Consider the following 25,962-nt stretch of genomic DNA (forward strand, 5'->3'; position numbering starts at 1 on the left):
CCTAGGCACCTTCAGTGGTCCTTCCACTGCAGCCCGAAGTCCAGGGAACTCAGCAAGAAGCCACTGAGAAAGATGACTTACAGTTTTAAAATGCTACCGTCTGTCAGCGAAGCACTGACCTTGAGTTTGATTTTTCTACTCTGGTCAAACAGCCCTTCTTACCAGTCCTTAAACATACCTAGCATTGTTTCAACATCAGCCAGTTTTTCAAAATCTCCAAAATAAATTTATGAGTTTCAAATCTCTAATAGAAAGTTTGATATGCATGCTACTTTTGAAAGAGTATCATATTTCTGTCATTTATGTTATGACGCTATCGGCAACATAATCACAGGCAGTGCAACATCTGCCTCAAAAACAATTAATTAAGGCCTTTCCATCTTCATTTTTCCACATTCACCAGAAATTAGATTTTAATAAAATCACATCAGTGGGAGGAAAAGGGCCTAAGATGAATCCATGAAACAACATACTTTGAAACAATACATTATTTTTCACAGTGAAACAAACTATGAAGTCAGATCTGCTCTGCTGTTTTACCTTTCTTCCATATTAACTTCTTCACTTACTTCTTTTTGAATGTTATGTCTATATGGTGGTTTAGTCGCTAAGTCATCTCCGACTCTTGTGACCCCATGAACTATAGCCTTCCAGGCTCCTCTGTCCATAGGATTTCCCAGGCAAGAATACCGGAGTGAGCTGCCATTTCCTTCTCCATAGGATCTCCTCGACCCAGGAATCGAACCTGGGTCTCTTGCATTGCAGGCAGATTCTTTACCAACTGAGCTGCCAGTGCCCTGTATGTCTATATAATGCAGGAAATTATTCTAAGAGATTAGGTAAAGTAGAATTCTTCCCCAATGTGTTTATAGTTTCCCTGACTGTCTCTTGTTATGCATGTTTACCATTGAATGACTGAAGTAACATATTGCCCTACAGGAAATCTCAAGATCAAAAGTAACAGGGAGAATATCTGATAGCTCTTAGCAGTACTTAGATGCCCTCCAGAAGCCATCCTATGCCCAAGGACGTGTTGATAAGACACACATCTCACAGGTAAAGTGGTGAATGTAATTCTTCAAATCAACATAGCTTGCACAAAAACAGAACAAAATAATCAACTTATGTTGTGTTATAAAGAATATAAGCTGGTCTATACCACTTATATTTAGCAAGAGAAATTAAATTTGATCCTACAGGAAATGAAAACAAGAGCAGAAATAATATGGCAGATAAGAATAAGGCAAAAATCTGCAGCAACATGGATGGACGTAGAGAGTGTGATACTGAGTGAACTAAGTCAGACAGAGAAGGAGAAATATCACATGACATCCTTTATATGTGGAGTCTAAAAAGAAATGATACAAATGAACTTACAAAACAGAGAGATTCACAGACTTAAGAGAATGGACTTATGGTTGCCAGGGGGAGGATGGGGGTAGGTATAGTTATGGAATTTGGAATGGACATGCACACACTGCTATATTTAAAACGGATAACCAACAATGACCTACTATATAGCACACAGACCTCTGCTCAATGTTATGTGGCAGCCTGGATGGGAGGGGAGTTTGGAGAAAATGGATACATCTATATGTATGGCTGGTTCCTTCCCGGTTCACCTGAAACCATTACAACATCGTTTGTTAATCAGCTATACTCCAACACAATATAAAAAGTTAAAAAAAAAAAAAAACTTTTAAAAAGAATACAGCAAAAAATGAATCTCATTACAGTGGTCCTTTGGTATCTGTGGGGAAGTGGTTCCAAGATCCTGACAGATACCAAATCCGCACATGCTCAAGTCCCTGACATAAAAAAAAAAAACAAAGGCATAGTATAGTTAGCCCTCTGTCTCTGCAGATGTGGGACCTGTGTGTCCCTACCCCTTGAGCTGAACAACTACCAGTATTGACCGACAAGTACATTTTGGCTCGATCTTTGTTTTAGGACAATCAAGGAATCATCTATTCATACTAGAGAACTACAAATATAATCACTGTTTTGACAGTTTTTATTATCTTAACGGATTTAAAATATAACTTTATTTGTTCCTAGTCTATCAAGAACTCTAGTTTACATGTACTGTTTAGGAGAATTATGGTCCAATGTGAGACTATTCATCCATTTGAGCATTTACTAACTATGTCTACTATATGCCAAAACTGAATACCTGTCAAAAGTTATGTGTATTTATTCTCCATATTCTAATCTATTTCTCTCCATATTCTTGCATATCTATAAATTTTGATGAGTCTAGCAATATCATGCTATCTCTACATATATTTTACAATTTGGTACTTCAAACCTCTTGAGAGTAGGTCTCTTTTGCCATGAGTGTGGGAACTATATCTGTTTTGTTCTCCACTACATTCCCTAGAGCCATGCCTCCCAAGATGATAAAGCCTCTGCTACCTGCTTTGATTCACTTATTTCTTTACAAGCTGCCATTTTATCTCAATTTGTTTCAAAATACAAAGTGAGTAAAAGTAGCACTAAATGACCTCCTTGCAACTACATATTCAGTTATATTAAAATAAGAAGTGATAAATACTTATTACATAATATTTTAGTCATTCATTTATATAAACACAAAACATGATTTGAACATCTCCTGTCAGGCACCCTGCTGGGTAGAAAGAATGAAAAAGATAAATAAGACAAAGTCTATTCCCTGAGGAAGCTCACAAATTATTAGAGAAAACATCCTATTATGAAAATCTAATATACAGGGACATTCAGGAGATGCACAGAGGATATTATAGGATCATGGCAAAGAATGCACCTATCTCACTACAGTAGTTTCTACACGAGTATTTTCCTAAATAATAAGTAATTATCTGTTAAAAAAAATCTTCCTAACATACAAAAATATTCTTCTCCTACTATTTTATGTACATAGTAGGTGTTTTTGTATCATTTAAAAAAAACTACCCCATCTCTACAAACCTGTAACATAATTCTTTTCAGATGTTACAAACACTCTCTTAGGCAAGAATACAAAAACCAGTCACATTTTATCAACAATTATAACTCAAGCCTATCACTTTACCTAAACAGTTGAATTATTTGAAACATTTCCAGTTTACCAATTAACAGACTACTTCATTCTGTGGATATTTATTGAACATCTATTACTTGACAGACCCTGGGAAAGAATGGGTCTAATATTCTCTGCTCTCAAGAACTCATTGTAATAATGCGATTTCATTATCATCACATTACTAAGGCAATAATATATTTTGGCTCTATCTTTGCTTTAGGACAATTAAGGAATTTTCTATCCATACCAAAGAACTAAAATTATAATCACTGTGTATGTTTTCAGTTAAAAGTTTAGTAGCATACATTGACATTTTTGCTAAATATTTTGGAAATAAATGAAAGCAGAAATAAATTATTAAATAAAACAATTCTATGTTAAGCTGTAGCAGGAAAAAAATTCAGTAAACATTAATTAGCTCCACATGAAAGCATTGCCTGAGATTTGAGTGAAATAAAAACATACTAATGGGGAGAAAAGGAAAGCTAGTCCAATAAACTTTACAAGGTAGCAGGCATTACTTCTAATCACTTGAAATGATGGTTTACTTTTTAATGATAATATTGTATGTACATAATAACATTTTTATATTTAGATAAACCTGGTTTTCACTTAGGTTAAAAATAACAGGCTAACAGGCCAAGCAAGATATCTCCAAAATAATCACACTATAAAATCTCTCTTTTCTTACAAAGTAAGTTCTTCATTACTAAATTTTCCTCCAACATTTCTGATCTTATTCTGTACTCCCCTTCAGAAAAATCAACAGGTAGACACACTTCATAGAATCTGTCACAGAAGAGAAGAAACCAACACAGGTTTATGTGGAAACCATCCCTGCACTTTCTCCATCAGTTCTCAAGGATGAACTATAGCAATGCCTGGAAACACATTAGAAATGATGGTGCTCATTCTTTTTCTAAAGTTAATTATTATAGCTGATCTAAAATCTTGTTAGTTTAAAATAAAAAGTATAAGAAGCCATACAAAGTAAATTTGTGGCACTATGGAATTTTATAAAGCAAACATATGGTTATTATAAAGTAACCACCACCATCTCAGAAGCCCAAGCCACAAGCCCCATTTCGATCAGAACCTCTTTCTACCTCTCATTGTCCTTGACAAGTACAGTAATCATTTTATTGTGGTTTTTATAGCTTTGTCATCCAAAAGTACATTCCTACACGCTATTAACTGCTGATTTCTAAAGGTACACGTATTTTACAGTTGGTACTCCATACAGATCGTAAATAAAGTATTTTAAAACATAAATGTAAGAAGATCAAAATTTTACTTATTTAAATGCTTCCTCTCTTTTTTTCTCACAGTAAGTATGAACTGGGTGATTTTTTCTTAAAGAAAAAGATATTAATTAACACTGCATCTATAATTATTTCGCAAACAAAATGATACAATGACAAAAATCTGTATTCTTAAACAGGCAATGGTTAGAAAACAAATCAAAAAAAGTTCAAAACCAAAAGTTAAAATAATGTTTCTGGGATAACTGTTATCAAAAAAAGTTATTAGAAATTATAGAATGGCTCAAAATAACATCTATTTGCTTTACCTATCTCTCTTTTAGTATGCATTTTTACCAAAAAAAAGTTTTTCATGGGAAGTACTAAATATGTTTATGAATATAACATGGTGACATGAAAACATATGACCACTTCAAATTTACTGTTTTTTATTTTCTAATTTTAGAAGATTAGAACTCACTGTAAGGTGAAATTTAATCTGCTTTCAAGTAACTTTCTTGAATATAAAATTAACTATAGATACTTGGAAAATACAGACATATATAGACAAAAATAAAAATCACGCATAATCCCAACATCAAAAGATAACCACTTTTAACATTTTAGCCTATTTTTTTAATTAAAAGGATTGTTCATAATTTACCTTATTATGTGTCCACTATTTCTCTTTAAAAATTAGTTTATTCTTTCATTATCCATTCAATCTCATAGATAAATGAAGACTATAAGATAACAGGACTTTTAAAATGCATCAGAATTTACACATGCAAGTATTTTTTATTCTAAAAATGCAGCTAATAAATAAAATATTTTTAAGAATTTTTTGACAACCATCTTGAAATTCAAAGGGTATATATATTAATCACTATTCTAAAATGGTTCCCAATTAACATAACAATATAACATGACAGAATTTTACCAAAATCTGATTGTTTGTTCCTGTTTCCTATTTCTTCCCTGAGTCTTTCAAACTTCACCTGCACCTTAAACATGAATCATGTTGGTCATTCAAAAATCGTCTACGATTAAGAATTTAGGAAATCCCCACTTTCTAACACCATACACAAAAATAAACTCAAAATGGATTAAAGATCTAAATGTAAGACCAGAAACTATAAAACTCCTAGAGGAGAACATAGGCAAAACACTCTCCGACATAAATCACAGCAAGATCCTCTATGACCCACCTCCCAGAATATTGGAAATAAAAGCAAAACTAAACAAATGGGACCTAATGAGACTTAAAAGCTTTTGCACTACAAAGGAAACTATAAGCAAGGTGAAAAGACAGCCCTCAGATTGGGAGAAAATAATAGCAAATGAAGAAACAGACAAAGGATTAATCTCAAAAATATACAAGCAACTCCTGCAGCTCAATTCCAGAAAAATAAATGACCCAATCAAAAAATGGGCCAAAGAACTAAACAGACATTTCTCCAAAGAAGACATACAGATGGCTAACAAACACATGAAAAGATGCTCAACATCACTCATTATTAGAGAAATGCAAATCAAAACCACAATGAGGTACCATTACACGCCAGTCAGGATGGCTGCTATCCAAAAGTCTACAAGCAATAAATGCTGGAGAGGGTGTGGAGAAAAGGGAAGCCTCTTACACTGTTGGTGGGAATGCAAACTAGTACAGCCGCTATGGAAAACAGTGTGGAGATTTCTTAAAAAACTGGAAATAGACCTGCCATATGACCCAGCAGTCCCACTTCTGGGCATACACACTGAGGAAACCAGATCTGAAAGAGACACGTGCACCCCAATGTTCATCGCAGCACTGTTTATAATAGCCAGGACATGGAAGCAACCTAGATGCCCATCAGCAGATGAATGGATAAGGAAGCTGTGGTACATATACACCATGGAATATTACTCAGCTGTTAAAAAGAATTCATTTGAACCAGTCCTAATGAGATGGATGAAGCTGGAGCCCATTATACAGAGTGAAGTAAGCCAGAAAGATAAAGAACATTACAGCGTACTAACACATATATATGGAATTTAGAAAGGTGATAACGATAACCCTATATGCAAAACAGAAAAAGAGACACAGAAATACAGAACAGACTTTTGAACTTTGTGGGAGAATGTGAGGATGGGATATTTCAAAAGAACAGCATGTATACTATCTATGGTGAAACAGATCACCAGCCCAGGTGGGATGCATGAGACAAGTGCTCCGGCCTGGTGCACTGGGAAGACCCAGAGGAATCGGGTGGAGAGGGAGGTGGGAGTGGGGATCGGGATTGGGAATACATGTAAATCCATGGCTGATTCATATCAATGTATGACAAAACCCACTGGAAAAAAAATAATAATAATTAAAAAAAAAAAAAAAGAAGAATTTAGGAAATCCCATCCACAAAAATTACCATAAAAGTGTTACAGGAAACAAACATTTCTAAAAATCCAATTGCAATATAAAATTACATAAGCCAAACTCTACCTTTACAGCAACCTCCATTTAAAAAAAAATTTAGAGATGTATTACCATTTAAAGATGTATTACCATTAAAAATAAATTGACTTAAAAAGGGATAATAAAAATTCCATCTAAGAAATCAAATCTCTTAAAACTAATGTTAAAGATAAAATTAAGGAACACCTGATAAAACACGTGCTAATTGATAACAAACTGCAAAATCCAAATACTGAATTTTTTCTAAACTACATTTTCTTAGGACCAAATTAAATATGGAGGAGTTATTTTTCCTATAAAATTTACTCTCATTTCACTCCTACCTCTGGTCATTGCTTGTTTTCTTTCTTTTTTTGCTTGTTTTCAAAAACCTTGAAATATTTAAGTGAGCTTCTAAAGTTAACAAGTGTGAGTACTCTCTGAAACATTGAAAGTGCCTTATGAATGCAAAATGATTATGACGATAATGGCTAAGGCAATGACAATGGTGATTTATCTAATGCTTCCGAGAAGGAGATACTAATTAGTTCAGTGGTCCTTTAAAGATCTCCATGGTGAATAGACGGTTGCATCTTTCTATACAATGGGATTTTGAAAAAATGCTTATATAATTAATTTCTCAAGATGTAGATTCATAAATACTGTATGTCATTTACAGCAGAACACTGGTACTCTCTAACGCCATCTAGTTGTCAAAATTAGTGGTTATTTTAAAAATTTATCCCATTAAGAGCAGGCCAAATCTAGGCATGTCTTTCTTGATGTTAGAGACAGATGGGTATTTTACTCTAGTCAGAATCTTCACTCTCTTCATGGTTGGGTCTCTGTTTTCCTTTGCTGCCATTACCCAAGGGTGAAAAAGGAGAATCAGATTGTTCAAATAAATGCCATGTCCTGGGCCCTGTCTTACCTGCCTTTTCTGTGCTTTTTCTTTATATGCAGCAGCATCCCTTTCACTCACCTTGTCCCCAAGAGCTAGTGTTTAGCACACAGCAAGCTTTATGAGCACAATCAATATCCGATGAAGTAATCCCAAGCAGTCCCACTTTAATCAGTTTAGTACACGTTTAAAGTATTACACAGTCCCTGTCAGATGCCCAAGATTTTCACTGAAGTCTGCATACTCATCCTTGTGCTATGTTTGAGGTTATAATTCTGGCTATTTCCACTCTCCAGTCTAAGGCTGAAATACTTCCTTTGGAAGAACAAGTTTCTTTTCCCTTTTGAGGCCTGGTTCTGATCTTAAAGGGTATTTACACAGAATGATGCCACCCTTTCACCAACTAAACATACATCCCTCCGGTAAATTTTTAGGTACTTAAAATCGATATTTCCTTAGGCTCCAGGCCTAATTCCACTTCCTCTAAACCAAGGAAACTGGTTTTCCTCCATCCCAAACTCAGTCTGCATGTCTCATGGTCAGTTCTGCAAACAGTGTTTTCCTAGCCCCTTTAAAGCACAGTCTCACTGAAACTTCCCAGGTGGTCCAGAGGTTAAGATTCTGAGCTCCCAATGCAGCAGGCCCAGGTTCGATCCATGGTCAGGGAACTAGATCCCACCTGCCACAACTAAGATTTAGCATGATATAACTAAGGGATCCCACATACCACAGTGAAGATTGAGGATTCCGTGGCTCTGAAACTGAGACCCGGTACAGTGCAGCCAAATAAGTTTTAAAAACAAAACGAAACAGTCTTGCCATTATTAAATGCCACTTTTCCCTGAAGAAAATCTACTCCCCCTGTCCCCCACCTTTCTCCTACAATTCTACTTCCTTGTGCCATCAACTCTCTAAAATCACATTTATAATTCTTCTTAAAAAACACTCAATATACATAACCTAGTCAAGGATACCCACTGCCCTGAAGAAGTAAAAAAAAAAACCTCATATTTTCATTTTTTGTCCAGACTTTTCTGCTCTCTTATCTTGTATTTCCTTTAATTCACAATAAATTTACTTATGGAACTGAATTCAGTGAGTGGATATTTAGCCTTATGATAATGTAAGTCAAAGTTGTAAAAAGAATAATGTAATACTTCTATATATTTTTAAATGGAAATGCAGAAGAACTTTTATAACATTCTTATGATGACTTTTTTGTGGAATAATTACTACTTAATTTTTATAAATAGGCAATTACACAAATCAGGCACACTTAAAGGTAGGAAACAAAAAAAAAAAAAAAAAAAAAGGTAGGAAACACGTCTAATAGGTTGAAGTTAGGACTACTCTCCTGCCCAAAGCTTCATCAACAACACTCACACATCCATTTGTGTTTCACTTTTAAATTGATAAGCCTATTTCCCAAGAAAAAAACAATAATTCCTTAAGTACCAAAGGAAAAAAATGGATGGTCCAATATATTTTTCAAGAACAGTGGTTAAAAAGAAAACTGACAATATAGTTTAGTAAAATAGTATAGAAACTTACGTAATCATGGAAGGCTTTTGCTTCACTTGAATGTTCACATGTTTCCCGTCTTTCTGGAGCTGCACAGTACAGATCCCAAAATACACTAAAAAAGTAATTATGGAAAAATTAAGAAAATCACATAATGTCAAACGAGAGAGCACAATTCCAAAAACAGAAGGCAAATATTCCTTACACAATATGTGTTTTCTTCTTTAGGACAAATATTTATTTGAAAGATTTAAATTCAGAGAAGGCTCTTGTAGTAATAGGTATAACCCAGCCATCACACAGAAATGCTAAGATTTTTCTAAAATGACAATAAAAAAAAATTTTAACTGTCATTCTTAATTGTCTTAAGAATGACTTAAACATTTGATTGAAATAATTATAACACTTTTCACAACTTTCCCATGAAGAATAAAATATTTTTTTAATACCAATTTAATCATTAAGGAATAAAGTAACTTTATTTTTAAAAGTGAAATTCACTTTTTCAAGATAATTTTAATGTCCAATCCCCAGGCCAATACCCTAACCATTAGGTCACATCTGCCAAATAAACATATTTTCTTAAAATATCCTCTGGTTTTCCTTTGTAATTACCAAGATATGTTGGTCAATTTGAAAATTTAAAAATTCACACTTTCTTTTTTTCTTCCTATTCAAGAGCAATAAAAGCAAAACAGAACTGGTTGGGAAAAATAATTATACTGCTTACAAAACACAGCCCCAATCATGTTTCATAAAATTAACAATGAACATGAACAAGGGATTAAAATCAAGAAAGCAAATGTCTGAAAGTCCTAATGATAAACAAAAGCAGTTTTACTGATTAACAAATATTTTTTTACTGTACATTTTCCTCTCTAGAGAATTGGAAAGTATGCTAAGCCAAATGGTTAATGGCATAAGTTTAGGAATAGGACATATCTGAGATAGAAGCTGGCCCTGCCACCTACTAGTTCAATTTATTTAAACAAGAAACAATTTTCTCCTCTATAAAATGGGGCTGTTGAGAAAATTAAATTGTATAGAATAAGCACAGGGTCCTACAGTAAACATATTATTATTAATAAAACTAACACCATAATTAGCTTGCACAAAAACTTAAAATGCATACATATTGTTAAGGCAGGTCACTGGGCTGAGGGCACAGCTAAAAATGGCACAACAAAGCTTGTAAGTCAAACTGGTCTCTTTGTTTTGACCTTTGAAGTCTCATTTCATCTGGATCTCTCTCCTGAGCTAGGATAAAACATTCTCTAGGCATTATAACAATTAATTCAGTAAAATAAATTACTCTTAGAGGCAAATATATGAAAGATTAAGTACTGACATTTATTTCCTTTTAAATTTCTACAATAAGCTAGAAATACAAAGCAAACAATAAAGACCAAATTAATTCAAATAATTTCAATTCCTGAACTAGAGTGCAAGCAGTTTAAAGTTGTGCGTGGCTTTCCTATATCCCTTTTGGGATAAAAAGTATAATAATTATACACAGACAAGGATACAGATTAAAGTTTTCCACCTGGATCAGGTGTGTTATGAATTATCATGTACTGCAATTATACTTATTTTCACGTTCTTAAGGAACTTCAAAGTTCTTAAAACCAAAATTTTATAATGGCTGTCTTTAAATTGTATTTAATCACAGAATATTATGCAATATTATGACAATGTTTCTCTTTATGGATTTAACAAGTGGTCAAAAATTTATAAGAGCCAGAATAAGGATAATAAAACAAATTACTAAAGTAGCATAACTTTATATATAGTGTTTCTAATAGTCCTACATTATTAGATGTATAAAAAATGGATCAAAATATACACTATTTTCTTGAATAAAGGTAAAGAAATATATCCTTTTAAAGACATTTACCCAAAGAATAAATACACAGTTCTACAATAACAGAGACAAGGTGAAGTCTTAACCACTGGACTGCTAGGGAAGTCCCTAAATTATTTTTAAAACAGCATACAGGTATTAAAAATACTCTAAAAAAGACTCAGAGTTATTATGGCCAAAAAAAGTTTTCTTATTAACAAAGTAAAATTTGTCTCAATTTCCTTTCCAATCCTTTGTATTTAGTGGAAAATTCCAAGTTGTTGTTGTTTGTTTGTTTGTTTAAAATGTTTTATTTATTTTTTCCCCAATTATTTTTATTAGTTGGAGGCTAATTACTTTACAATATTGTAGTGGTTTTTGCCATACATTGACATGAATCAGCCATGGATTTACATGTGTTCCCCATCCCGATCCCCCCCCCCCCCCACCTCCCTCTCCATCCCATCCCTCTGGGTCTTCCCAGTGCACCAGCCCTGAGCACTTGTCTCATGCATCCAACCTGGGCTGGTGATCTGTTTCATACTTGATAATATACATGTTTCGATGCTGTTCTCTCAGAACATCCCACCCTCGCCTTCTCCCACAGAGTCCAAAAGTCTGTTCTATACATCTGTGTCTCTTTTTCTGTCTTGCATATAGGGTTATTGTTACCATCTTTCTAAATTCCATATATATGTGTTAGTATACTGTATTGGTCTTTATCTTTCTGGCTTACTTCACTCTGTATAATGGGCTCCAGTTTCATCCATCTCATTAGAACTAATTCAAATGAATTCTTTTTAATGGCTGAGTAATATTCCATTGTGTATATGTACCACAGGTTATTTATTTTTTTTTACAATGTCTTCCCACCTAATCTTCCTTTGTATTCCACATTCCTTCCCTACTCTCTAACACATTTCACTTTTTCTATAGAGTCTGACCACTTCTGTTGTTTACTTTCTTTCTTGCTAACATGATTAATTCCGTGCTTACTGTGGTTATACTCCTCTTTCTATCATAGTTGTTGCCTACATTGTCTTATATTGATGTTTAGTTTCACAAATTCAAATAAATAATTAGCTATGCAATGCCTATTACAGGCAAGACATATAAGAGAAGTAAGAAGTAGTCTTCCACTTACAAATATTATATATCATTCTAGTGAGCCTGCTGATTAATTCCAACACAATTATTTTCACATGGCTGTTTGGTTATTCTTAGCTACACCTGATGTCATTATTAGATTCAAAGATCGTCAGAGTGCTGGATGCTGCAAAACTTGACTTTTCCAATGCCAGGGGATAGAAACTGGATTCTTATGATAACCTTAGTTATTGGTTCATTTTTTCTGCAATATTATACATATTTAATTACAGGATATAAATACATGAGCCCAAAGTTATTCCAAAAGGTTTTTATATATAAAATTAAATTTAAAAGTTTCTTCCACTAAAAGTTTAAATAGGAAGTTTTAAAAAGTGTGTATTTTTAAATTATACAAATAAAAAAGGACATTAATTTCAGGCAAAAGAAGTTCCTTGGCATTTGTATCCCTGAAATTCATGGAAGAGAGCTTTTATTAAAGCATATTAACAGGAAACATGTTTTCAAGACTGATTTGATCACCATGAGTATAATGAACACGGGAGAGAGGCATAAAAATTACAACAGTTCTGGGCATGATGCAAACTGAGAGAAGAAAAGAAATCACAAGGGACATCATATTAGGAACAAGAAAAGTAGTTCCAGAAAAATCACACACTTCCCCTAAGCCATACTAAAGGGAGAAACTTCTCTCCTCTCCAAGGCCTCTGCCCCTCATTTCTCCCGTAATTTATTCTGCATTTTTGTTCATGTTTGTTCTCTTTCAGCATCTTCAATCTCCCCTGCTCTTTTTACCTCCATCTATATACTTGCTGAAATCTATTCTAAAAATAAAAATACAAAAATGCCAAGTCCTGTTCTGTGTTGTTAATCCTGAAACTACTATACCTATCATCACATACTCAACTATTCTTCATAACCCTGGAGCTGGAAAAATGGAACATAACAGTATCCTAAATTTCATGTTCACTATTCCACTGAAACTGTTCTCCCCAAGAAGACCTAAGAAAACCTTAGTTCCCAATTTAGGAAAACTTTTTTTTTTTTTTTAACTTATACCTTCTGCAGAATTTACTCTCTCCTTTGAACACCTTTTCTAGTTTCCACATATTATTCTTTCCTGATTACCCTCCTTCCTCTCTAAGTATTTTCTCTGGAGGCTCCTCTTTATCTGTTTACACTTAAAGTTGACCTTCCCCAGAGTCCCAACCCCAGGCCCTATTCTTACTTGTTACACTGTATATTACTATAATTGTGGATACACGTCATTATAACATTTGCTCAAGGCCACAGAATGTACAACACCAGAAATGAACTGTAATGTAAATTATGGACTTGGAGTGATTATAGTGTGTTAATGTAGGTTCATCAGTTACAACAAGGGTACCACTCTGGTGGGGAATGTTGATTATGGGGAGGCTATACATTGTGGAAGCAGGAGTCATATGGGAAATCTCTACCTTCTCCTCAATTTTGCTGTGAACTGACTGAAAACTACTCTAAAAAATAAAGTATTAATTTTGAAAAGAAAAAAACAAAGAGATCTTTGAAACAACTGGGGAAAAAAAGTCAGGACCCTGTTGGATTTAAGGCCCATAGTCACGGTTAACTACACACAATGATCAGAAAAGCTTAGGATCTGGGCAATGTCCTGAAAGAGGGGATCCTTAGCTTTTCATCAGTTCTCAGAGGACCCCATGACTTCAAAATCATTAAGAATCATTCATTTATATCGATAAAGCAGGCACCTCAAAAGGTAGTAGTTTTAGGGAAGAACATTAAAAACACTGAAAATAATGTACCTTTTGCATGTGCCAGACTCAAATGAAAATAAATATGACCTAAAATATTTATGTGCCCTTTATTTACAATTTCTTTGATATCTATAACTAAGTAAAAATTACTTAAAATATCAAAACCACAGAGAAAGGGCTCCCCTGAGTCTAAGAGTCACAGAAAAAGGAAGAGCAATAGCAGATTCAAGAGCTGCACCTACTGATAAAAAAGACCAAAAAAACTGAAGTCTGACAGAAGCAAAAAGTCAAAGTATTCAGTGAATTATTATCAACCATCTACAGTAAGAGGATAGGTTAGATTCATGAGGAAGGGAGTAAAAGAGAAATGGGTGCAAGAAACGGCATTAATTCTACAATGAAAAACTTAAAATCTTATTTTGTTAGCCCACTGATCCAATAGGGACAGACCTCCAACATGGTTTCTTGTGTCACTTTATAGACATAATAGGGAACATATAAAACCTATGGGTGTCGATAAGTGGGGAACCTCAATTACATTCAGCAGTTAAGCACTTACAGTCTACATCTAGATATCATAAAAACAGCTTAAGTAAAGTGAAAAACTGACTTTTAAAACATTATGTTACAAGACATCAGTCTTAAGCCCCAGGAAAACAGCACAATGATCGTGCTTAACTGCAAGGAACCGTTATTCCAAATACAGGAACAACTCTGAACCAAAGGACTGCACCTGTTCCTGCCATACGTATTTCAGACTAACAAGGGAAACCCACAATCATAACTGACCAAGTGCGGTTCCATTCACCATGGAACTTCTAGTAAAGCATGTTTTCAGGAGAGAGATTAAAAAGATGATGACATTAAGTAACAGACCAAGGAAACCACATCCACGGCACTAGAAGAGAACTTTTATTTTTGTTTTTTCGTTCTAAGTATGATGCTGAGAGGTGAGTGTATAATGTACTGAACAGGAAATGCTCCTAAATGAAGAAATTTTTTTAAAAAAGAAAAGAAAAAGCTTAGCTTGTCCATTTGAATACCTAGACTAATAATTGCTGCTGCACAAAAGTCACAAACCTGGGTGTACTGGTGCTGCAATAAAATTTATAAGTTCTGATATCAACTGAACCTTTAATACTGACTGACCATTTGTGTGTACATTCCTAGGCAGTTCTATCTCTGAATCTATCTAGAACTCTTTCAAACTTTTTTAGACTATTCTAAAAATTCACCACAACCACCACCACCACCACCTTCAGTATCTTCAGGTTTAGATGAAGTCACAAGGGTGGGGCCCTCATGATGCAATTAGTGCCCTTACAAAAACAGCCACCAGAGAGCTAGTCAGTTAGTTAGTATGTGCTTGCTCTGTCTCTCTCTATATATCCATGTGAGGACACAGTAGGAAGGCAGCTATCTACAAGCCAGGAAGAGTTCTCATTAGAAACACACCATGCTTGGCAGATTGAACTTGGGACTTCTGGCCTCCAGAACTGTGAGAAATTAATTTCTGCTGTTTAAGCCATCCAGTATATGGTACTTCCTTATGGTAACCAGAGTTGACTAATACAAACATAATTATAGCTGGAGATTCCACATTGGTCACAATTCCATCTTGACTTAATAGCTGTATCTTTAAGTTAACTACTTAATGCTGGTTTTGAGCTTGTTTTTTTAATTTTTATAAGTGCTACCTTTCAGAAAATAATTGCAGAAAATGAAAAAGTATAAATGAGAAGCATGAAACCATAAACAGGTACGTGCAAGCCTAGCGAAATGCATCATCAATCTAATGAAAATGGAATAAAAGATACTTACCACCACCAAGAATGTAAGAATCCTGGTGGCTCCCCCAACGTGATGTTCTTTTCCCATCTTATCTAAAATGAATAAAATAGATATTAAACACTCCTAATAATACTTTCCCCACACATATGAGAAAGCAATATTTTCCCATATAAAATATTAAGATAGTATATAGGATTTTAATCATTTTCATGTTATTCTTTACCCAAGTTTTACAAATACTCATTTTATATTATAATTTGATGATTGAATAGTCTGAGAGAAGATGCCACCATTATTTTCCTGAATTTGTTTCCCACTGTGCCAGAATTTCAGAAGGTATTTCAGGATCTTAAGGCACATGAAAATCACAATTATTAACACCAATATGGAAATCAGCTATCACCACTAACCCAGACATTTGCAAGGACTTGGGCTTAATATGTACAGACTACAAATTAAACTTCAAGGATTGAATTTTTGAATAAGTTTCTGATTTGAGGGAATGGAACTGAGAAGGCATATGTAAGAATTTTAAAAGATGGTGATATTAACTTTCCAATTATTTATATTTCAGATGAGTTGAAGTTCACCATAATAAAAATTTAAAACAAGGTCAATATTCTCAAAATTAAAAGGTTTGATTAAATTCTTTTTCCAAATTAAATTTAAAAATTGCAAAAGTTGAGTGTGTATTTATACAGTGCCCTTTCTAAGCACTGGATAGCTTTAAGAAGAAAAGATAAAAATCTTTGCATTCAAAGAGATTCCATTTTAGTAGGAAGGACTGCTGCTGTTTAGTCGCTAAGTCATGTCTGACTCTTTATGACCCCATAGACTAGCCTGCCAAGCACCTCTGTCCATGGGATTTCCCAGCAAGAATACTAGAGTGAGTGGTCATTTCCTTCTCCACAGGATCTTCCTGACCCAGGGATCGAACCCACAACTCCTGCATTGTAGGTGGATTCTTCACCACTAAAGAGAAACTCAGAAGGGAAAACAGACCATAACAAACACCCCTGTCCCATCCCCCCCAAAAAAGACTGTATTTATACGAGAAGTATAAGGTGACAAATGCTATGGAGGAAAATAAAGCAGTGAAGGAGGATAAAGAGAACAGACAAACTGTAAGAAGTTATCATTTTAGCTAAGGTGATCCAGCTTCAAGAACAAACAACTCTTATATATAAGTGTAGCTTTTAGTTTTTTAAATAACTAAAAAATAATTTAACAATACTCCAGTCAATAAAATGTGTCCTTGTATATTTTTGAGATTAATTGAGCTGCAGGAGGAGTTTTTAATCTCAAAAATATACAAGCAACTCCTGCAGCTCAATTCCAGAAAAATAAATGACCCAATCAAAAAATGGGCCAAAGAACTAAACAGACATTTCTCCAAAGAAGACATACAGATGGCTAACAAACACATGAAAAGATGCTCAACATCACTCATTATTAGAGAAATGCAAATCAAAACCACAATGAGGTACCATTACACGCCAGTCAGGATGGCTGCTATCCAAAAGTCTACAAGCAATAAATGCTGGAGAGGGTGTGGAGAAAAGGGAACCCTCTTACACTGTTGGTGGGAATGCAAACTAGTACAGCCGCTATGGAAAACAGTGTGGAGATTTCTTAAAAAACTGGAAATAGAACTGCCATATGACCCAGCAATCCCACTTCTGGGCATACACACTGAGGAAACCAGATCTGAAAGAGACACGTGCACCCCAATGTTCATCGCAGCACTGTTTATAATAGCCAGGACATGGAAGCAACCTAGATGCCCATCAGCAGATGAATGGATCAGGAAGCTGTGGTACATATACACCATGGAATATTACTCAGCCGTTAAAAAGAATTCATTTGAATCAGTCCTAATGAGATGGATGAAACTGGAGCCCCTTATACAGAGTGAAGTAAGCCAGAAAGATAAAGAACATTATAGCATACTAACACATATATATGGAATTTAGAAAGATGGTAACGATAACCCTATATGCAAAATGGAAAAAGAGACACAGAAATACAGAACAGACTTTTGAACTCTGTGGGAGAAGGTGAGGGTGGGATATTTCAAAAGAACAGCATGTATACTATCTATGGTGAAACAGATCACCAGCCCAGGTGGGATGCGTGAGACAAGTGCTCGGGCCTGGTGCACTGGGAAGACCCAGAGGAATCGGGTGGAGAGGGAGGTGGGAGGGGGGATCGGGATGGGGAATACGTGTAAATCTATGGCTGATTCATATCAATGTATGACAAAAAAATAAATAAATTAAAAAAAAAAAAAAAAGTAAAATGTGTCCACTGGCCCTTACCACTGCTAGGAAGCAAACAACTATAAATACTGACTGATTAACAGAATTCTTTCCATCACCTACTATGGAAGAAGTTATCCCAACAGGATAAAAGACAAAAATATTTTAAAATAAAAACTTGTAAGTGATTCTAAATGTTAAAACAAAAAAACCCTCTTTAAGGAAGAGATGTAAAACTTAAGCATAGTTAAAATCACTAAAACCGATAGCATTTTTAGAGTGCTTATGCACACGAAATATAAATCAATGAAAACTTTAATGTAAGAAAGTAATTTGCTGTCAAAAACCAGAGAAATTCTCTGAAGATTAGAAAATTATGTATGTGATAGCCATTTTAAGAGCTAAAAAGTGAAACTCTAAGAATTAATCACTTTAAATTTATAAAGTCTAAACATAAACAATGAACCAGAACATGTTATATAAATGGAAGTCAGACCCTAACTTGAATTTTCCTAAGTAGTAACATTCAAAATTTTTTTAAAATCTACACTACCTTTTATCTGAAAGTTTCAGGTAATCAATATTTTATCTTTTTTGGTTCATGAAAAATAAGAAATGGTACTTAATGAGTCTTATGAGAAATAAAGCTCTGATGTCCTGCTAAAGTTATAACTTAGTCAAAAACCTGTGTCTCATCTTTTCTCTCAATCTTTTCTCTTACCATCTTTTCCCAAGTCAATGTCTTCTTGAAGGGGCATAATGATGGACCTCACAGATACGCCCCAGACATACTAATATTCCTAATAACTGGAATTATCTTAAGCATAAAAACCGGAAGTTTTTCAAAGTAGAGTCCTTACGTTTCATCTCAGCTCATCTTGGCTTTACCTAATACAACTGTGAAATACTTAAAAGGAGAATGTGAGATGACTTATGAAGAGTCAAAGCGGCATGACTAGGTCTGAATGACAGACTGCTAGAGGTTATTAGACTCAGTCTAACCAGAGTCATGCTGCACTGCATCACCTACTAAGCAGTCTCTTTCTTGCACTTTCACAACTTCTACAGTCATCAGATGTAACCTATATGGTTTATATTTGATATGGTCTTCTACAAGAGGAAGCCTGAAGTTAATGTATTTGTATTTTAAACAGTATAACATCTTATTACTCCTAAGAGAAACAAAATGTTTCACAAACATCATCTCTTTCATCCTCAAAATATTCTTTTCTATATCATGAGTGAAGTTCATCTTTCTCACTTTAAATCACAGGTCTGTGGAAGAATCAGCTAAAACTTCAGTCAAACATACTTAACACAAAAGTCATCCTTTCACAGTTATTCAGTGAACAACAACCAATGTGCAAGGTATTTACAAAGAGGAGATGGTTCTACACTGGAATATGTTTCCACAGTGAATGGCAGTCTTTTGCCTCTAAGCTAATTACTATTCTTGTTACATGCGTGCTGAGTTGTGTCCAACTCTTTGTGATCTCATGGATTGTAACCTGCCAGGCTCCTCTGTCCATGGGATTTTCCAGGCAAGAATAGTGGTTGGGTTGCCATTTTCTCCTCCAGGGGATCTTCCCAACCCAGGGATCGAACCCATGTCTCCTGCATTGGCAGGTGTATCCTTTACCACTGAGCCATCTGGGAAGCCCCAAATACTACCCCAGATAATACTTATTTAGAGGAAGCATTAGATGACATTCAGGAAAACAGAACCTGATCTACAGAAAACTGTCACATTTACTATGGCACTGTTAAAATGAAAATTGGAAACAACCTGAAAAACATTTACCAACAGTGAAGGCAAAATAAAATTTACTACTTAAACACTACAGAATAGTGTGTGATCATTAAAGAGAATAAGATAAATCTATATGGAAAAAGGGCTATGATAGACTGGTTTTTCAAATGAGATTAAGAAAGGCTACAAAATAATACATACATCATAATACATACCTTTTCTGTTTTACCTTTTCTGTTTAAACATATGTGTGAATATGTATGTATGAACTTCATTGTATGTATGTTTAAAAAATGACACCAAACTTACAACTATTGTCTCTGAAAAAGGTAAAGGACTTTCATTTTGAAGTCATATTCATACATATAGTTTAATTTTTTTAGCAAACATAATGATGGATGAGGTTGAGGAATAGTCAGAAAACACCTCTAAATGTCAAAAGTCACTTTAGAAACAATTCTTCTGCTATTTATGAAGAGGCATTTTCTGTTGTACTGAGTTTCATGGGCTTCAGACTTGTTCAAGTGCTTAAGTGGTATCTATGCAAATAATTTCTATTTTTTCTTCTTGTATTATTGCAGCCTCTGTGTGTATTCCCTAGTCCTTAGGCTTTTGCTCTTTAAATCATCCACCTCCCTTCCTTCCATCATCAGTCCAGCTAAACCTTGTAAATTGCAAGGCCAATGCCTACCACCATACCTTACATCCGAGGGCCTTGTCTGTGATTAGGCAGCGTCTCTGTAATATGATCTAGTGTTTTCAGCATTTCTACATAAATGCAGAGCCAAACAATGAATCATGAATGAATGGTATATTGGCAAGAATAAGATATGCCATATGGTTTATAAATGAAAATTATAAATTTCAATGAATATAACTCTCTGATACAGCAATTCTTCTAGGAATTTATTAATATGGTCACATGTGCAAAGTTACATATAAAACAATTTTTAATGAAACATCATTTGTAATTGCAAAAGACTGGAAACAATATAAATGTCCATTAGTAAGGGGACTGGTAAACTATACTATGGCACAGGTCATAGAATGAAAAATGCTACAACCACAAAAAGAGAATATTTATAAAGTTTAGCGAACTGATAGAAAACAACTGAAGTAAAACAAAAATGAAAGCACAGTAAGTGTGTATAATAAAAAATCTGTGATACACACACACGCACATACATACACATATACTTATTATTTCATCATTATTTGCTCTGGCAAGGTATACTAGTCATTTACCTATTACCTCTCAGCCCCACACCCACCCACCCTCCTATATCCTCCATTCTACACTCAGTATTTGGATTCTGAAAATTAGATTTCCTTGGCCCCTAGCCAGCTAGTTTCCCTTAAGTTCTATCAGGAGATACCAACAGATCAAAGGGCAGGAGGAAGAAGAGAAGCTTCCTGCCCCTGGCTCCAAGAGAAGTGGTTGCTTGCTGCAGAAGTGGCAGCAAAGTAGAGGTGGGGCAATTCTGGATGCTGGCAGCACCTTTTGGGGGGGGGGTTCTAGCTTGGTCAGTGTGGGACCACTTTAGATGATCTAGATCTACTCAACAACATCGCAAACAGCACAGCAGTACATCCGAAGCTCATGAGATCAAACTTCACAGAGTATTCCTAAGTACTATCATACTTTTTGAAAGCCAATATTAAAAAAATTTATATCATAAAAGAATAACGCTAGTTCCTATGTTAAGAAAAGAATCTGTACACCCATGTATAGGCTTCCCTGGTGGCTCACAGGGTAAAGAATCTGCCTGTGATGCAGGAGACCTGGGGTCAGTCCCTGGGTTGGGGAGATGTCTGTTCCTAGAAAAACTCCTGAGACGTCTAAGTTAAATATAATCTACTGTTCCTACTAGTTTTCTAAAACCGTCCATGTATAGAAGTATAGGTGCAACTACACACTAAATGTAATAAAAGTGAAAACTTTTACATTCTAATTTTAAAAATTAAAGCAAACAGATGTACAACAGGAAGAACAATCTGACTGCACTCTGAAGGAGATGTAATTCAAAACTGTGCTAATTCAATATGGTACTCATTAACCACATGTGGCTCTTTACACAGGATTAATTGAATGTTCTTCGATTTCTCTAGCCCCTTTTTAAGGGTTCCGTTGCCACATGTGACTAGTGGAGAACTTACTGAACAGCAGAGATTAGAGATCATTTCCATAATCATGGAAGCTCTGCTTTAGAAGGAATGGAGAAGTCTTTGTAAAGAGAAAAATTTTTTTTCTTGGGAAATTGGGAAAACTCCTTGACGGATCCTTCCTATGTTTGGCCCAGAAAGGCAAAGACACTTAGAAATGGTTTGAAAGTAAAGAACAGATAGCTAATATTCTACATAATAAAATACCAAGGATTTAGGAGGTTGCTAATAGTCTCCAGGAAGGAGTAGTCTGGGGGTCTGGGAGTATTCAGAAAAGGAGCCACTGGGAAAGTTGGGAGGACTCAATGAGACAGAAGGCAGAAGGAGTCTTCAGGACAACAGCTGGTGAGAAATTCCCTATGGCAAGAAGACCAAAGAACTTAGGGATAGTTGTGTCTAATATCCGAGTCAATGTTGTTGCTTGTACCATACTTAATCAACGCTTAATAGTCTTCAGTTTTTCCCTAACTTTCAGTAAGAATCCTTCATACCCAAAAGCAATGCGTTAGTGGAGCATTAGGCTATGAAGGCTTGTAAGCTCCAGAGATATTAAAGAGGACCTGAAACAATCTGTCATATTAGGGTTTAAGTTGGAGTCATTTTGGTAGAAAAGGTAACCCTAGGAAATAGGAGGGTTGTAGGCTATCCAGGTGACAGACACTTGGAGCTATATGGAACATATAGTAGTGATTTCCTTACATGTTTCTTGAACTTTAACTTGGAGGCAACACAGTATAATGGGTCAGAGCAATGGCTGTGGGGCCACACTGCTGGATATGAATTGTGTTCTAAATAGTATTTACTTATTCCATTTTCTCAATTATGAAAACAAGATAATCATAGTAGTACTTTAAAGTTGTGCTGAGGTTTAAATGAGTTAGTACATATGAAATGACTTGAAAGACCTGGCATGTGGTAAGTGCTCAAAAGTGTTATTTTGGAAATTCTTGACCATTCTTTTCTATCTTGTGTAGTTTATTTCAGGAACAAACAGGAATTATCTTATCTAAAATGAAACAATATAATCCAGCAAAAAGATAGTTTTTAATGAGCCCAAAGTAACATTTAGGATTTAGACATGGTTTGGAATCTATGATGAATCAGAGATAACAGTGAGCTTGTCAACACAACCTGGCTAAACAAATGTTTTAATTTCCAATACTATCTCTTTTAACTAGGAAAAAAATTGCTGGACTAATGAGTGTCCTACTATTTTGACTGATAATCAAAGCTACCAAAAGCAATCCAATTTCCGACAGGCTAAGCTAAGGGCACTATCAGAAAGGCTAAGCCCAAGTGAGAACTTAGATGCTGAGATTCACATCTTACTTGCTCAGATGATGCCTGGAGTTCCAACTGGACCTTCTCACAACTTAGTCCAGAAGGCAAATCCACACAAAATGAAAGAGGTGGCCCAGCACAGAAAATCCTGGCTGACAAGGACTCACAAATGTCACAGTCATCCATATCCTCACTCATCCTGAGGGAGAAAGCCCAAACTGGAAGAAGCATTCTACTTCACCTTGAACCACAGTGACGACATTGAATACTTGAGTAATTGGTGCCACTTCAGTCATTTCCTGTTTATCACAAATATCCAATTCAAATAAGTAAGTCTCATTTTTTTTTAAGTTCCCTGTTTAACAGTACGAATTAGGTAAAAATCTGGTATAGCGTAAGAATTTAGGTAAGATGGTCCTTTACTACACAGTTGACTCAAGAAGTCATTCTACAACGTGCTGAACGTGCTAAGTCGCTTCAGTCATGTCCGACTCTGTGCGACCCCATGGACTGTAGCCTGCCAGGCTCCTCTGTCCATGAGATTCTCCAGGCAAGAATACTGGAGTGGGTTTCCATGCCCTTCTCCAGAGGATCTTTCCCACCCAGGAATCGAACCCGCGTCTCTTACATCTCCTGCATTGGCAGCTGGGTTCTTCACTAGCACCACCTGGGAAGTCCCATCCTACAGCAAGCAGTCTTAAAATTTCCAGATGATCCAAGTGAAAGAAAAGAGAGAGAAAGCAATGCTAAATAGGGAACAAAGCTGTAAAAGATTACACTGTCCATGGTTTAAGAGGATGGGTACTGCCATTCACACAGACATTATAGTACAAACCCAACGATGCTATTCTTTTTCTTAGAAGAATAAAAGTTCCCTTTTGCCGAGAAGATAAGTCCAAGCTTCTTGGCAGAATATGCAAAGGCTTTCATGTTAAGAATGCACTATCAGCAGGGAGAGGTGGAGCCCTGAGAAAGCTTTCCTAGAAAAAGCTACCTCTGAGCTAGTCAAGGAAAGAAGGGGAGGAGATTTTAGGCAGTGAATAGCACTGAGTAAAGCCCAGATGAGAGACGCCTTCTGGTATGTATAGACAAACACAAGCAGCTGGTATGATGGAAACTTGAAGCATGAAGGAGGATAATATAGCAAGCTATTGAAATTTTACCAACTGAAATTATAGTCAACGGTCCCTATCTGCAGGTTCCACATCCACAGATTCAAAAAACCATGGGTAGAAAACACTTGGAAAAAATGTTCCAGAAAGTTTCAAAAAGTCAAACCTGAAATTGCTCACAATGGGCAACTATTTACATATCATTTACATTGTATTTACAACTATTTACACAGCATTTGCACTGTATTAGGTATTATAAATAACCTACAGATGATTTAAAATACACATGAAAATGAGTGTAGGTTATATGCAAACACTGTGCTGTTTTACATAAGGGACTTGATCATCTGTGGATTTTGGCATCCACGGGGGAGGGGGGCGGGTCCCAGAACCGATCCCCAGTGGATATGGAGGGATGACTATATCCAGAACTCTAGGGTGTACTCAGCATTGGCCTATTACAAATCTACTTCCAAACTTTCATTTTAAAATCAAGATAATTTTAATTATACAAATATATATGTGTGTTTTATAGATATGTTTGTGTATATTTGTTTTAAAAACTCTACAAATATTTTTTATTGCAGGATAAAAATTCCTTTTTGATTACTTTAACAACCCCACTCCCACAAACAACTACTCTGGAATGTATATTCTTTCAGAACTTTTACTTCACTTCACGTTCATAGATATGTACCCACAAAAATATATACTATTGCTTTATGTTCAATGGTTTTCATGTAACTATCCTGGGAATCACATACACTCATCTCCAAAGTCCAGTAATACTGTATATCTTCCTGGTGACAGGAGTTTATTTTCAGCTTAAGTGATTCCTCTTGTGAAATTGAACCAGATTGATAATGGAGAAATCCTCAGTTTTGTATTCCAAATGCAACCGGAGAAAATAAAATCATGGTAAATACTTGTTTAAAAATGTGCAAATCTCTTCTGAAATTATAATTTTATTTTTACCAAATAGCACTAGTGAAAGTTGTATTTCCATTTTCCATTGAGTTCAGAAGCATATCAGTACAGCATATTGTTATCTGCTCAATCTACATAACTTATTTGAATCCAAATATCTGAACGTCCTTAAATAAGTTAGCAACATTTTTTTTGTTTGATTAAATGATTATTAATGTTGGCAAGAAAAAACAGATTCAGAAAGTTGAGCCAATTCAAAACAATTCTTTACCTAGGAAAAGTGATCAGTAACTCCTTTCATCAAGTTTTCAACTGAACTGAAACAAAAGTTTAAAATCTCCATAACTGACTTTCAGTTCAGTTCAGTTCAGTCGCTCAGTCATGTCCGACTCTTTGGGACCCCATGAATCGCAGCAGGCCAGGCCTCCCTGTCCATCACTGACTCCCGGAGTTTACTCAAACTCATGCCCATCGAGTCGGTGATGCCATCCAGCCATCTCATCCTCTGTCATCCCCTTCTCCTCCTGCCCCCAATCCCTCCCAGCATCAGGGTCTTTTCCAATGAGTCAGCTCTTCGCATGAGATGGCCAAAGTATTGGAGTTTCAGCTTCAGCATCAGCCCATCCGATGAACACCCAAGGACTGAAGTCCTTTAGGATGGTCTGGTTGGATCTCCTTGCAGAGGTTTCTTTTAAATATAAGTTGGCAGTGATTAAGAATATAATTATTAAAAGTATCCTGTTTGCAATCTCAGCTGCTTCCTTTGTAACATCAAACAGTGAATATGACTCAGGTTATAGACCAAAGTCTTCTAATTTATGATTTAATCAAGACAGTTAAAC

At 35.3% G+C, this 25,962-nt stretch overlaps 1 protein-coding gene across 4 annotated transcripts in view; it reads right to left on the reverse strand.

Annotated features, from left to right (window-relative positions):
* The window catches only part of SSBP2 (single stranded DNA binding protein 2), a 297,868-nt gene that overhangs the window by 184,686 nt on the left and 87,220 nt on the right, over positions 1-25,962 (reverse strand). For all 4 annotated transcript variants that reach the window (XM_043913530.1, XM_043913528.1, XM_043913531.1 and 1 more), the window contains exons 3-4: positions 15,660-15,721; positions 9,168-9,252 (exon numbers count right to left, since the gene is read on the reverse strand). In XM_043913530.1, coding sequence (XP_043769465.1) covers positions 9,168-9,252; positions 15,660-15,721 — 147 coding nt within the window. The remainder of the gene's footprint in view (positions 1-9,167; positions 9,253-15,659; positions 15,722-25,962) is intronic.

The sequence above is a fragment of the Cervus elaphus genome, chromosome 9 (genome assembly GCF_910594005.1).
Source record: "Cervus elaphus chromosome 9, mCerEla1.1, whole genome shotgun sequence".
Taxonomy (NCBI): Eukaryota; Metazoa; Chordata; class Mammalia; order Artiodactyla; family Cervidae; genus Cervus; species Cervus elaphus.